The sequence below is a fragment of the Chanodichthys erythropterus genome, chromosome 23 (genome assembly GCF_024489055.1).
Source record: "Chanodichthys erythropterus isolate Z2021 chromosome 23, ASM2448905v1, whole genome shotgun sequence".
NCBI lineage: Eukaryota > Metazoa > Chordata > Actinopteri > Cypriniformes > Xenocyprididae > Chanodichthys > Chanodichthys erythropterus.
The window spans coordinates 16,085,560-16,097,842 of NC_090243.1; the positions used below are offsets into that span (position 1 = coordinate 16,085,560).

At 32.9% G+C, this 12,283-nt stretch overlaps 1 protein-coding gene across 1 annotated transcript in view; it reads right to left on the bottom strand.

The window, feature by feature from the left end:
- Nucleotides 1-11,636: 11,636 nt before the first annotated feature.
- Nucleotides 11,637-12,283, bottom strand: part of asic1c (acid-sensing (proton-gated) ion channel 1c) — a 91,926-nt gene continuing 91,279 nt past the window's right edge. Inside the window, exon 9 of the mRNA XM_067377404.1 lies at nt 11,637-12,254. Within this exon, the coding sequence (XP_067233505.1) occupies nt 12,156-12,254 (99 nt within the window). The 3' untranslated portion in view covers nt 11,637-12,155. The remainder of the gene's footprint in view (nt 12,255-12,283) is intronic.

Consider the following 12,283-nt stretch of genomic DNA (forward strand, 5'->3'; position numbering starts at 1 on the left):
ACTAGAAATCCCATTGTAGTTTATATAAAACAATACAATTATACATTGTTGAGTGCAGAAAACATGATGGAAGATGATATCTTGCGTTTTACCATATTGCAATGCACTGTAGTGAAGCTGAAGCACCCCAAAATGTACTTGGACACTTAAATTACACTTAAAATTGTCACTAAAATGTCACCGCATTTGAACTAACATGACTTTTCCAAGCCATTGTTCAAACAACAGGCCCCAAGATCATTCACATTAGCTATAAACATGAGAGATTTGAAATACCTTTTGCACAGTATATCTAACTCGTTTCAAAAGTGTGCTTGTGCTTTTTTAAACAAAAAATGCCATTTGGTTTGATATTTTGAATCGTTAACACATTATTTAGACATTCCACTCTAGACATTCTACACGTGGCCAGACTTCAAGGGTTAGTTCACCCAAAAATAAAAATTCTGTCATTAATTACTCACCCTCATGTTGTTCCACACCTGTAAGACCTTTGTTCATCTTCAGAACACAAATTAAGATAATTTTGATAAAATCTGATGGCTCAGTGAGGCCACAGCAAGATAATTAACACTTTCAGATGCACAGAAAGATACTAAATACATATTTAAAAAAGTTCACGTGACTAGAGTGGTTTAACTTTAATGTTATAAAGCGACGAGAATATTTAGTTATTTTTGGCACACAAAAAGTAATGACTTTATTCAACAATATCTAGTGATAGCCGATTTGAAAACACTGATTCGAAACAAGAGATTCGTAAAGCTTCATGAAGCAGTGGTTCAGAGTGTGTGAAACTGCCAAAGTCACGTGAAATATTGACGTTTCAAAACACGAAGCCTCATTTACTGAAATCATGTGATTTTTGGCACTCCAAACCACTGATTCGAAACAAAAGATTTGTAATATGTGTGAAAATGTAACGTCGAAGTCCCTACAATAACAGACCGGTGTGTAAAGCTCTGCCGCGAATTTACATACTTCAAATACTTGTAAAATCTAGTGTTTAGTTGGTCCTGATAAGTGCTCATTGTCACAGTTGTAAAAACGATAGCTTTCTTCTTCCATGTGGGGATTTTGCGTCGAGGCATCTTTGTTTCTAGGCGGACTGTTAAAGAATGCAACACACATCTCGACTCCTGAAGTGTTTCGTTCATCTAACAGTCCGTGGGCGTGACATCTGAGGCTGATAAGTAACTTATTTTTATAATTAACATGTAAACTCATTCTACTAAGCCTAACCTAACAGTCTATTAATACTCTGAGTTAAAGGTGCAGTGTTTAAATTTTAGCGGCATCTAGCGGTGAGGTTGTGAATTGCAATATAGAGAAGCTACGGTGGCCAACAGGACAAAAATGTCGTCATCTGAGACAGCAGAGAGAAAGCCGGTCAAGCAAACATGATCTGTAGAGTGTTTGTCCATTTAGGGCTACTGTAGAAACATGGTGGCGATTTAACATGTAAGGGGACCTGCGGTATATGAGATAGAAATGGCTCATTCTAAGGTAATAAAAACATAACGGTTCATTATTTAAGGTCTTTATACACCACTGAAAACATAGTTATGCATTTTATATTGCATTTCTGTCAATAGATCCTCCTAAAATTTACACACTGCGCCTTTAACTGACATGTAGTTGCAAATGTACTTATAGTTAGTAGAATGTCTAAAGTGGACTTTTAACCATTGTATCTAATGCAATGACACTGAGAAATATTTAAGTATTGCTTAAGTGTCCAAATGCCTTTCTGGAGTATTTTTGAACATGTATGTGTGTGTATATATATATATATTTATATATATGCCAGATAAAGGAAGACACCTGTAACTTCTAGGTAGACCCCCAAAACATAAAAGATTAAAAAAGTGTTTTCGAGTAATGTGTCAAGTTTTCAACTGTATCTCCTAGTGGATGGGGAACCTTGATCTATGAGCGGGGACTTTTAATGCTCATTATAATTAATATGAGTGTGTAACTCTTCAAGAGCTTTTTCACATCAACACATCGCGTACAGTCTTTGCCACTTAAAATAATGAATCATCTCCCAGAGGAAACAATATAATGAATGGCTTCACGTGTTGTTTGAATTCATGGGATCGGATGGGAAGCTTTCATATGTTCACGTAAAATGCATCATTCATAAATCTAAATATTATTCAACAACATCCCATCTCATCACTGCCTAGTAGATGGAAGTAGGAAATAAATAGAGTAACTTTAGCGTGTCGAAATAAAACAGCATGAAGAGCAAACTGCTGGTAAAGCATCTCGATCCTTCTGTTTACCTGACAGCTAATAATTAAGACTTGAAGGTAATATACGGTTTTCATTAACACATTATGCATATTATTGCACTTATATACACAAAATATGAACAGAGACAAACATTCTGAATGATTACACATTTTCGAGTACTATCACAGGGCTGAATTCAGTCAATCCGCAGTTAAAGCTTGCATGATTATTGTACAAAAAAGTGCCAAAATAGATTTAACTTTGGCCAAACCGACTGTATCTATAACAATTTTTGTGCAATATTAAAATGCTTTCTTTTTCAGATTTGTTTAAGGCGGCTTGATCAAATTAGGCCCACAGTGTTCATACAGGATTCAAGGAAAGCACAGAGGAAAAAAAATACTCTCTCGGATGAAATACCCTCACAGTATTTGTACGTTTGAAATCGTTCGAAAAGAAACGTCATGAAATCTACCAGAATTTTCCACAATGTCAAACAAACAGTGGCTGTGATGTTAATAAAACCTGAGTTTTGTTCTGGAAGTGTTGCCTATTTGTACTTGATGATGATATATTGATTTTATTTAGGTGTCAGATTGTTTTTTATATGTTTGTTTTTTAACTATTTAACATGTACATTTTCGTGGACTTACACTTCTTTAGGAGTCTATCCGATATATTTCACAGTTTTCCGTCATATCCTAAACCGTCCCCTCGGGGTCCCGTCGCCTGCGTCATCAACAAGCGAATTCCTCGAAGTTGCCTATAGCCGGGTGACTAGGTAGCACGTTCGGCGCGAATCCGAGACTGTCCGAGTGACTCCGGAGTGTGTCGCATGTGCTCTGCAAGAGAGAAAACGGAAAATTTCGGGGGGTGGGAGGGATATCAGGAGATCAGATGAGGGGTTGGAGATGAATTCATGTCAGTGACGCACGGACACATTTATAACAATGGAAATAAACAAATATGGGAGTGAAATAAACAAGGGGATGTCAATGAAACGTGGCAATAAGCAGCAAACAGAACATTAATAATGCAATAATGAAGTATACATGTCAAATTTGATGAAAGAAAGAAAGGAGGAAGAATTCATGGATAAAGGTATGGATGAAGGGGAGCGGGGAAGGAAGAAGTTTTCTTAGTCTTGATTCTGGAGCTCTGGAAATCTACCAGTGAACTTTGCAATCACAACTCAGCAGGATGCATGGAAATAATTCATTCCAGTGAACCTCATGTGTGTCATACTCATTGTATGCAGACCTGTGATGACACCACAAAGAGATGCATCTAGTGATGTTATCGGACACGGGTCTCATTACAATGAAGCAACAGAAGCCATTTTAGCCTTTCAGGCTCAAACTTTGATAAGACTCAATATATTTCTGGATTTTCCTTCCCCATTATAATTCCCCATAATTTATTTTTATAATACATTTTATTATACATAAAATTATTATATATTTGTAAATTATATATTTTTTTAATTCCCTAATTTCTATATTTTTACGGTAGCAATTGCAGCTGTCACACTGCTGATTACCACATAATAATTGAACTGGTTCTTCAATTTGTACAAGCTAGAATAGAATAGAATAGAATAGAATAGAATAGAATAGAATAGAATAGAAAAATAAAATAAAATTGCAGCTGTCACGCTGCTGAATACCACATAATAATTGAACTGGTTCTTCAGTTTGTACAAGCTAGACTAGAATAGAATAGAATAGAATAGAAAAATAAAATAAAATTACAGCTGTCATGCTGCTGATTACCACATAATAATTGAACTGGTTCTTCAGTTTGTACAAGCTAGAATAGAATAGAATAGAATAGAATAGAATAGAATAGAATAGAAAAATAAATAAAATTACAGCTGTCATGCTGCTGATTACCACATAATAATTGAACTGGTTCTTCAGTTTGTACAAGCTAGAATAGAATAGAATAGAATAGAATAGAATAGAATAGAATAGAAAAATAAAATAAAATTGCAGCTGTCACGCTGCTGAATACCACATAATAATTGATCTGGTTCTTCAGTTTGTACAAGCTAGAATAAAATAGAATAGAAAAATAAAATAAAATTGCAGCTGTCACGCTGCTGATTACCACATAATAATTGAACTGGTTCTTCAGTTTGTACAAGCTAGAATAGAATATAATTGAATAGAATAGAATAGAAAATAGAATAAAATAAAATTTGCAGCTGTTACAATATTCACTACAACATAATAACTGAACGGAATAGAAAATTAAAATTAAAATACAGTAGAATAAAATAAAAATAAAGATGTCACGCTGCTGATTACAACATAATAATTGAACTGGTTCTTCAGTTTGTACAAGCTAGAATAGAATAGAATAGAATAGAATAGAATAGAATAGAATAGAATAGAATAGAAAAATAAAATAAAATTGCAGCTGTCATGCTGCTGATTACTACATAATAATTGAACTGGTTCTTCAGTTTGTACAAGCTAGAATAGAATAGAATAGAATAGAATAGAATAGAATAGAATAGAAAAATAAAATAAAATAAAAATGCAGCTGTCATGCTGCTGATTACCACATAATAATTGAACTGGTTCTTCAGTTTGTACAAGCTAGAATAGAATAGAATAGAATAGAATAGAATAGAATAGAATAATAAAATAAAATAAAATTGCAGCTGTCATGCTGCTGATTACCACATAATAATTGAACTGGTTCTTCAGTTTGTACAAGCTAGAATAGAATAGAATAGAATAGAATAGAATAGAATAATAAAATAAAATAAAAATGCAGCTGTCATGCTGCTGATTACCACATAATAATTGAACTGGTTCTTCAGTTTGTACAAGCTAGAATAGAATAGAATAGAATAGAATAGAATAATAAAATAAAATAAAAATGCAGCTGTCATGCTGCTGATTACCACATAATAATTGAACTGGTTCTTCAGTTTGTACAAGCTAGAATAGAATAGAATAGAATAGAATAGAATAGAATAGAATAGAATAGAATAATAAAATAAAATAAAAATGCAGCTGTCATGCTGCTGAATACCACATAATAATTGATCTGGTTCTTCAGTTTGTACAAGCTAGAATAGAATAGAATAGAATAGAATAGAATAGAATAGAATAGAATAGAAAAATAAAATAAAATTGCAGCTGTCATGCTGCTGATTACCACATAATAATTGAACTGGTTCTTCAGTTTGTACAAGCTAGAATAGAATAGAATAGAATAGAATAGAATAGAATAGAATAGAATAATAAAATAAAATAAAAATGCAGCTGTCATGCTGCTGATTACCACATAATAATTGAACTGGTTCTTCAGTTTGTACAAGCTAGAATAGAATAGAATAGAAAAGAATAGAAAATAGAATAAAATAAAATTTGCAGCTGCTACAATATTGACTACCACATACTAATTGAACGGAACAGAATCGAAAATTAAAATTAAAATACAGTAGAATAAAATAAAATTTGAAGCTGTCATGATGCTGATTACAGCATAGTAATTGAATTGGTTCTTCAGTTTGTACAAGAAAGAATAGAGAACAATAGAATAGAACAGAATGGAACATAAATAAAAGTCTGCAGCTTGTATATCTGTTAAAGCTTTCTATTATAATCTGTATACAAATGTACTTTATGAAGTGTTTATAATTTATTTTTATAATAAATTTCATATTAAATCAAATTATTCTGCATTTTATAAATTATATATATATATAAAAAAAAAGTCCCCAATTTCTATATTTTTAAGGTAGCAATAGCCGCTGTCATGCTGCTGATCACCACATAATGACTGAACTGGTTCTTCAGTTTGTACAAGAATGAATAGAATAGAATAGAATAGAATAGAATAGAATAGAATAGAATAGAATAGAATAGAATAGAACAGAACAGAAATAATCAAGTCTGCAGCTTGTATATTTGTTAAAGCTTTCTATTATAATGTGTATAAAAAGTATAATATAATAAGTTTATAGTTTATTTTTATAAATACATTTCATTATAAATAAAATTATTATACATTTTATAAATTCTAAAAAACATGAAAGTCCCCAATTTCTATACTTTTAATGTAGCAATTGTAGCTGTCAAGCTGCTGATTACCACATAATAATTGAACTGGTTCTTCAGTTTGTAAAAGCAAGAAAAATATATATATAAATATATAACAAAAAATATATTTAAAAAATATAAATATATAATACATAATATATAAATAATGAAAATTATCCACAGACTCCACAGACTTTCACTGTAAGTGCATTACTGTACGTGAACTGATGGATGAATTGACATCATCTGCAGTAATCAATAGCATATCACAGATGCTAACAATAGAGCTTCACCTGTACTGTTTTTTTTTTTTTGTTGTTTGTTTGTTTTTTTAAAGACTACATTTAGACGTTAAAAAAAAAAAAAAAAATACAAAGAAACACAGCAGCACTAATTCCCCTGGCAAGTAGGCTTATTTTTCATATTTCATAAGCCCAAGCCTGTAGACAGACTTGAAAGGTGTCGTTGGGTAAAAATAATTGCTCTGTCTGAAATAAACCAATAAAGCTGCAGCTCTGGAGCTCTCGTCTCCTCTTTTCTTAGCATTTCCCATTTCATCTTGATACTTCTTTGCTTTGTTCATGACTATAATATTCAAATTAGTTCTTGGATCACATTCTAATACATTGTGAAATTTATTTCACATGGCTATGTTAAAAATTCATGCGATGAGCATATTCAAAGCAAGAGTGATATAAATGTGACCTCTGTCTATTAAGATGTCCTTTTCCATCATATTTCCACCTTGTTTCATCATTCTTCTGTTTATCAGAGATCATGAAGTCCTCCAAAACATCACAAGCTTCCACCAAATACACATTGTTTATCTAAATCTTGACCTTTCACTCAGACAAACCTTTCAGTAGAGCATAAAGCATGTTGTTTTAGTTACTGATATAATAATGATGCCCTATAAATAAAATAGAGAATCAGAAGTGTCAATTTTTATCAACAGGAAACATTTCATCATCTACCAAGAAAAAAAACGTACTAAATATAGTTCTTATCAGTGTATAACCAAATGCACAAGCACTTCCTGTCTCCAGAACATCTCTTTACTATAGGCTGGAAACATTCATGTGAACACGCCAAAAAGCGGGTACTTCCGCCAATAGTTATAGGAACTATGGAAATGTTGCTCTAGTGCAAAAGCCCCTATATAACCATGAGAAATGCACAATTACAACGCAAACGTTTCCACTAAGGAATCTTAACTTGATTTAAGAGTCTGTGTGTTCTTAAGTTATATGAAAGCATTGTGAAAATCACTTAAAATCATTGCTGTTTTGACAATGCAATTCCAAAAGATTTGAATTCGGACATGAATATGGTCTAGATATCAAATTCAGATTCTTCAAAAAACGTATTGTTCCACAGAAAAAAAACACAAGAGGAACGACATGAGGATGAGTAAATAATGACAGAATTGTCATTATTGGACAAACTAAAAAAATAATTAATGTGTATACAAAAAACCTGTCGCTTTTTTCCTCCTTTCCTTAAAGTTTTGATGAGGTTTCAGATCTGCAACATGATGATGTGGATATTTTCCCTGTTTCAATCATTTTTGCTAATTTTTGTAGACCATATTTACACACCACCATTCAAAAGTTTGAGGTCAGTAAAATTTCTTTATATGTTTTTGACAGAAGTCTCTTATTCTCACCAAGGCTGCATTTATTTGATCAAAAATACAGTGGAAACAGTAAAATTGTGAAATATTATTACAATTTAAAATAACTTTTCTATTTGAATATATTGTAAAATGTAATTTATTATACACAGCTGAATTTTCAGCATCACTACTCCAATCTTCAGTGTCACATGATCCTTCAGAAATCATTCTAATATGCTGATTTGCTGCTCAAGAAACATTTATTATTGTTGTTGAAAATAGTTGTGCTGCTTCAAATTTTCGTGGAAATCATAACACTTTTATGCAGGATTCTTTGATGAATAAAAAGCTCAAAAGAACAGCATTTATTTGAGATAGAAATGTCCTGTAACATTACAAATGTCTTTATTGTAACTATTGATTCAATATAAACGATTACAATATTATTAATTATTAAATTAATTTAAAAGTATTAAATCTTACTGACCCCAAACTTTTGAATAGTAGTGGAATTGAGACACATAAATATATATATATATATTTGATGTAAAATGGCATCATTTTGGTGAAAAAGAACAAAACATGAATTGTTGGGAGGAAAACAGAAAGAAAAACAAATAAGAGCAAATGAAAGCTACAGGTGTTGTTTTACCTGAACTTCTGCAAAACATCATCTCCATCTTGAAAGCTACAGGGTTTTGAAAGAGGGATCTTAGAATGCGTAACAATGACATTTCTTCATGTCTAGAACTACTGACATTAAATGTCACGAAGGGAAAAGACTCTAAATGGCGTGAATAATGCAAGGATTTTAAAGAAGGACACAATGAAATGCTTCTGCAATATTATTAATGGCGGCGCTACCTGGGGACATGGTTAGGCGTGACACCAGGGCTGGTGGAATTCTCGGGGAAATCCTGGAATAAACATGATGGAAAGAGATGAAGATGACCAAACCCAGGCTCAGGCCAATTCAGCTCCAACTGTACAGTAGTATGCAAGACTGAAATTCAATCTCTCTCATTAATTATTTTCAAATATTTAAATATATTTACTAAATAAATATATTTAATTATACTTATATAAAATAATTAGATATATTTGAAACTGAATTGACCTTCGCCAGATTTATGACAAAATAATACAGTGCTGAAAAAGCAATGGTTCAGCTGTTTCAAAACATGTTGTTTCTCTAAAATATACATTTTATATGTAATCTAACTAACAATGGATTGATTAATATATTTTAATGGATTCCAATAACATCAAAACAATGTAAAACAAAACAGCACTAGCCATGAACTATAATTTACTGAGGTAAAAGTTTTGAATACCAAAACTAAAAAAACATTCACTACATTAAATCTGATGTATCCAATGTTTGCTAATCATCTAATGTGGTGTGAGCTTGTTAGTGTATCTTAAAAGGTACACTATGTAACTAGTTTTGGTTCAAAATTAACCAAATTTAAAGGGCACAAAACCACTAGAACAGTGTTATATATATTTTGTTGACTTGTGTACTTCATCGACAGAAAACTAATCATGTTATATAGCTCAACGCATTTAGACTTATTGTTTAAATCTCCATCTGAGTACCATGTTTTACCATGCCTAATATCAATCTAGCGTACTGCAGTGTGCAAAAGTATATCATAGCAGCCGCTGAGCAAACGCACAGAGTAGCACTATAACAACTTTCAACAAACAAATGTATCTAATATGATAAACAGCGCTGCGTTACCCAACATACTCATGACTGGAAGAAGCGGAAGCACTCGCCTGCGGCATAATAAAAGCTTCACTGCTCTCGAGACGTGTCAGGCTTGTCTCTCATTAGCAATCACTCCAGTGGCCTCGTTCCGCTCCAGCAGCTTTCAGCCCCACCCTGCTTCATACTACAGTAATGTTAATCAATCTGAATTAATACATTAGCTCATCCATGAATTTGATTTCTGCCCGAGTCCCGTTGGATTTCTTTCTACCGGCTGTAGACGTGAAGACAACACCTCCCATGATTCCACAAAATCAAGGTGTCATCAAGCTATGCCTTTGTTTTGAATAAGCGACCTCTAGTGGCAAAAAATTACATATTATGCAATACATCATCAATCGTTCTTCTAAAACGTGCTTTTGTCTTACCGTGATTCACTATGGTAAGCCTATTATTGTTTATATTTTAAACCTGTTGGGATAGGAAATTGCGTACTCGCTCGTGTGTCTCGTCATATCTGTAAACAGGTAAAAGTTGCTCCGGCTACTTTGACGTGTGTATGGTGTGGGAGTGACAGAGATTATTTGTCACAATGAGCTAGAAATGTTGACATTGAGCAGCTAAATCTCAAACCTCTGCCGAATCACCTGTATTAAACAAACAGAACAGAGGAGAGTCTGCTGGCCTAAAGAGAAGAGACAGAGCTCGTAATAAAACAAGAATCAACATAGGCTTGGCTTTTCAGAGATGGCGAGAACTGAGGGATTTGAAATGTTCTAAAAGCGACGTGGATATGGTGTTTTTATTACTCAAAAGGTAAATAAGGTATTTTATTGAACAGATAAATTGCCATCTGTAGCTCTCAAATAGAGTTCATTAGAAAGCATTATCTATTGTGAAGGCTCATATTCATCTGCACAGTCACGCAGAGCCGAAACAGAGTTTTATTTTTTAACCGCTAGAGGGCCAAATGTTACATAGTATACCTTTGATGTTTGATCAGTGATGTACTGGTGCATGCTGGGAAGGACTCAGAGGGGATAATGATGGATTGTGTTGTCTGCTATGATATGATATGGTATAATAATGGTGAATGGCGCTGATGTTTTGTGGTATTTAATTGTCCTGTCATACTGCAGTTTTCTCATATAAAAATTAACAATTCGGTCATCATTTACTCAACTTCTCCAACAGCTCTTTTTATGCAACGTCAAAACAGCTGTCATGTTTCAAACATGACAAAAACACCATCATTAAAGCACCATAAAAAGAATCCATACGACCGTACAGTAGTGATGTCCGGAGGGGATTTTTGTTTTTAATGACCCTACAAGTTCGATTAATCCATCAAAGTATGAGGAAAATATTTTATATTTTTTAAATATGAGGGAAGAACAAAACAATAAAACTCTGACAAAAAAAAATACACCTACAGGTTTTGTTTTACCATTATTTTACTCACATAATCAGTTATTAATATTTAATTGGTTCTCTCATTTTTGCATGTGTTCATAATTTCTTTGTACGACAGCCTGGCAAAAAATTATGTCAGCACAATTTGGCATGTGTCAGAAATAAAACCTTGACTTCAAGCACAACTGTCCAATATGCTTAGAATTTTTTTTAAATAATATTTGAATATAGGTTGAAGATGTCAATTTTCTTGGGCCGGACATCACTTTTGGCCACTACTGTAGAAGTATGAAGCACTTTTAGGTGCATTTTTGTCCTTATTAACAGCTTATGATGATTATATTCTTTCATTTTATGGAAAAGAACATGAAAATCCTGCAGAACATCATCTGTTGTGTTCCATGAAAGGAAAAAAAGTCATACAGGATTAGAAAGACATGAGGGTGAGTAAATGATGACATTTTTCAAAATCAAAAGGTTTATCTGAAAATGAAAAAAGAAACCAACTTCTTGGATGAAATATTATCCTGTCATGGAAAGAAACTTGATTTTCATCAGTGTTATAATCCAGGACAGTGTGGAAACTGTCCCAGAAGAAACTCTGTAACGAGAATGCAACTTCCTTAACTAAAAAAAATAATGTCAATAAACTAAGTAAAAATAAGTCAAAAAAAAGAACACGACTTTACTAACAGATCGTAAAAATGAGTCTCACCCCAACTTTTCTGTCTACCCTGCACTTTTTATACACTGTAAAATAAAGGCAAAAATCAAATAATAAAATACTGTAGGTGTCATAACTCTCACTCATAAGTCCTAATTGATTTAATGAAAAGCATAGATCATCTGCTAATTGGTCATTGTCAGATCTAAATCTGATACAAGGTTTGTCACAAGCGAAGGGTGATCGACATTTCTAAAACTTGCCCATTTCTGGTCCAATATTTGTCCATATTCAAACAAGGTTATGTTTTTTGCGGAAAGGCCATCTTCATCAATCATTTCCCAGAATTTGAGCCAAAGACAAAAGGCAACTAGATGCATGCAGCATTCAAGAGTAGAATCCAAACAAAAAATAAAAACACTGAAAATATGAACAAAACCAACATGCTCACATTCAGAGCAACACAGGAAGCACAATTACCAGATTGTCACTAGCGCTCCGATGTGGCCGTCTCTTGCGTAGAAAATATCCCAGCACTTTGTCCTTAAAAACCTGCAAAATGAAAAATGACGCCACATTCT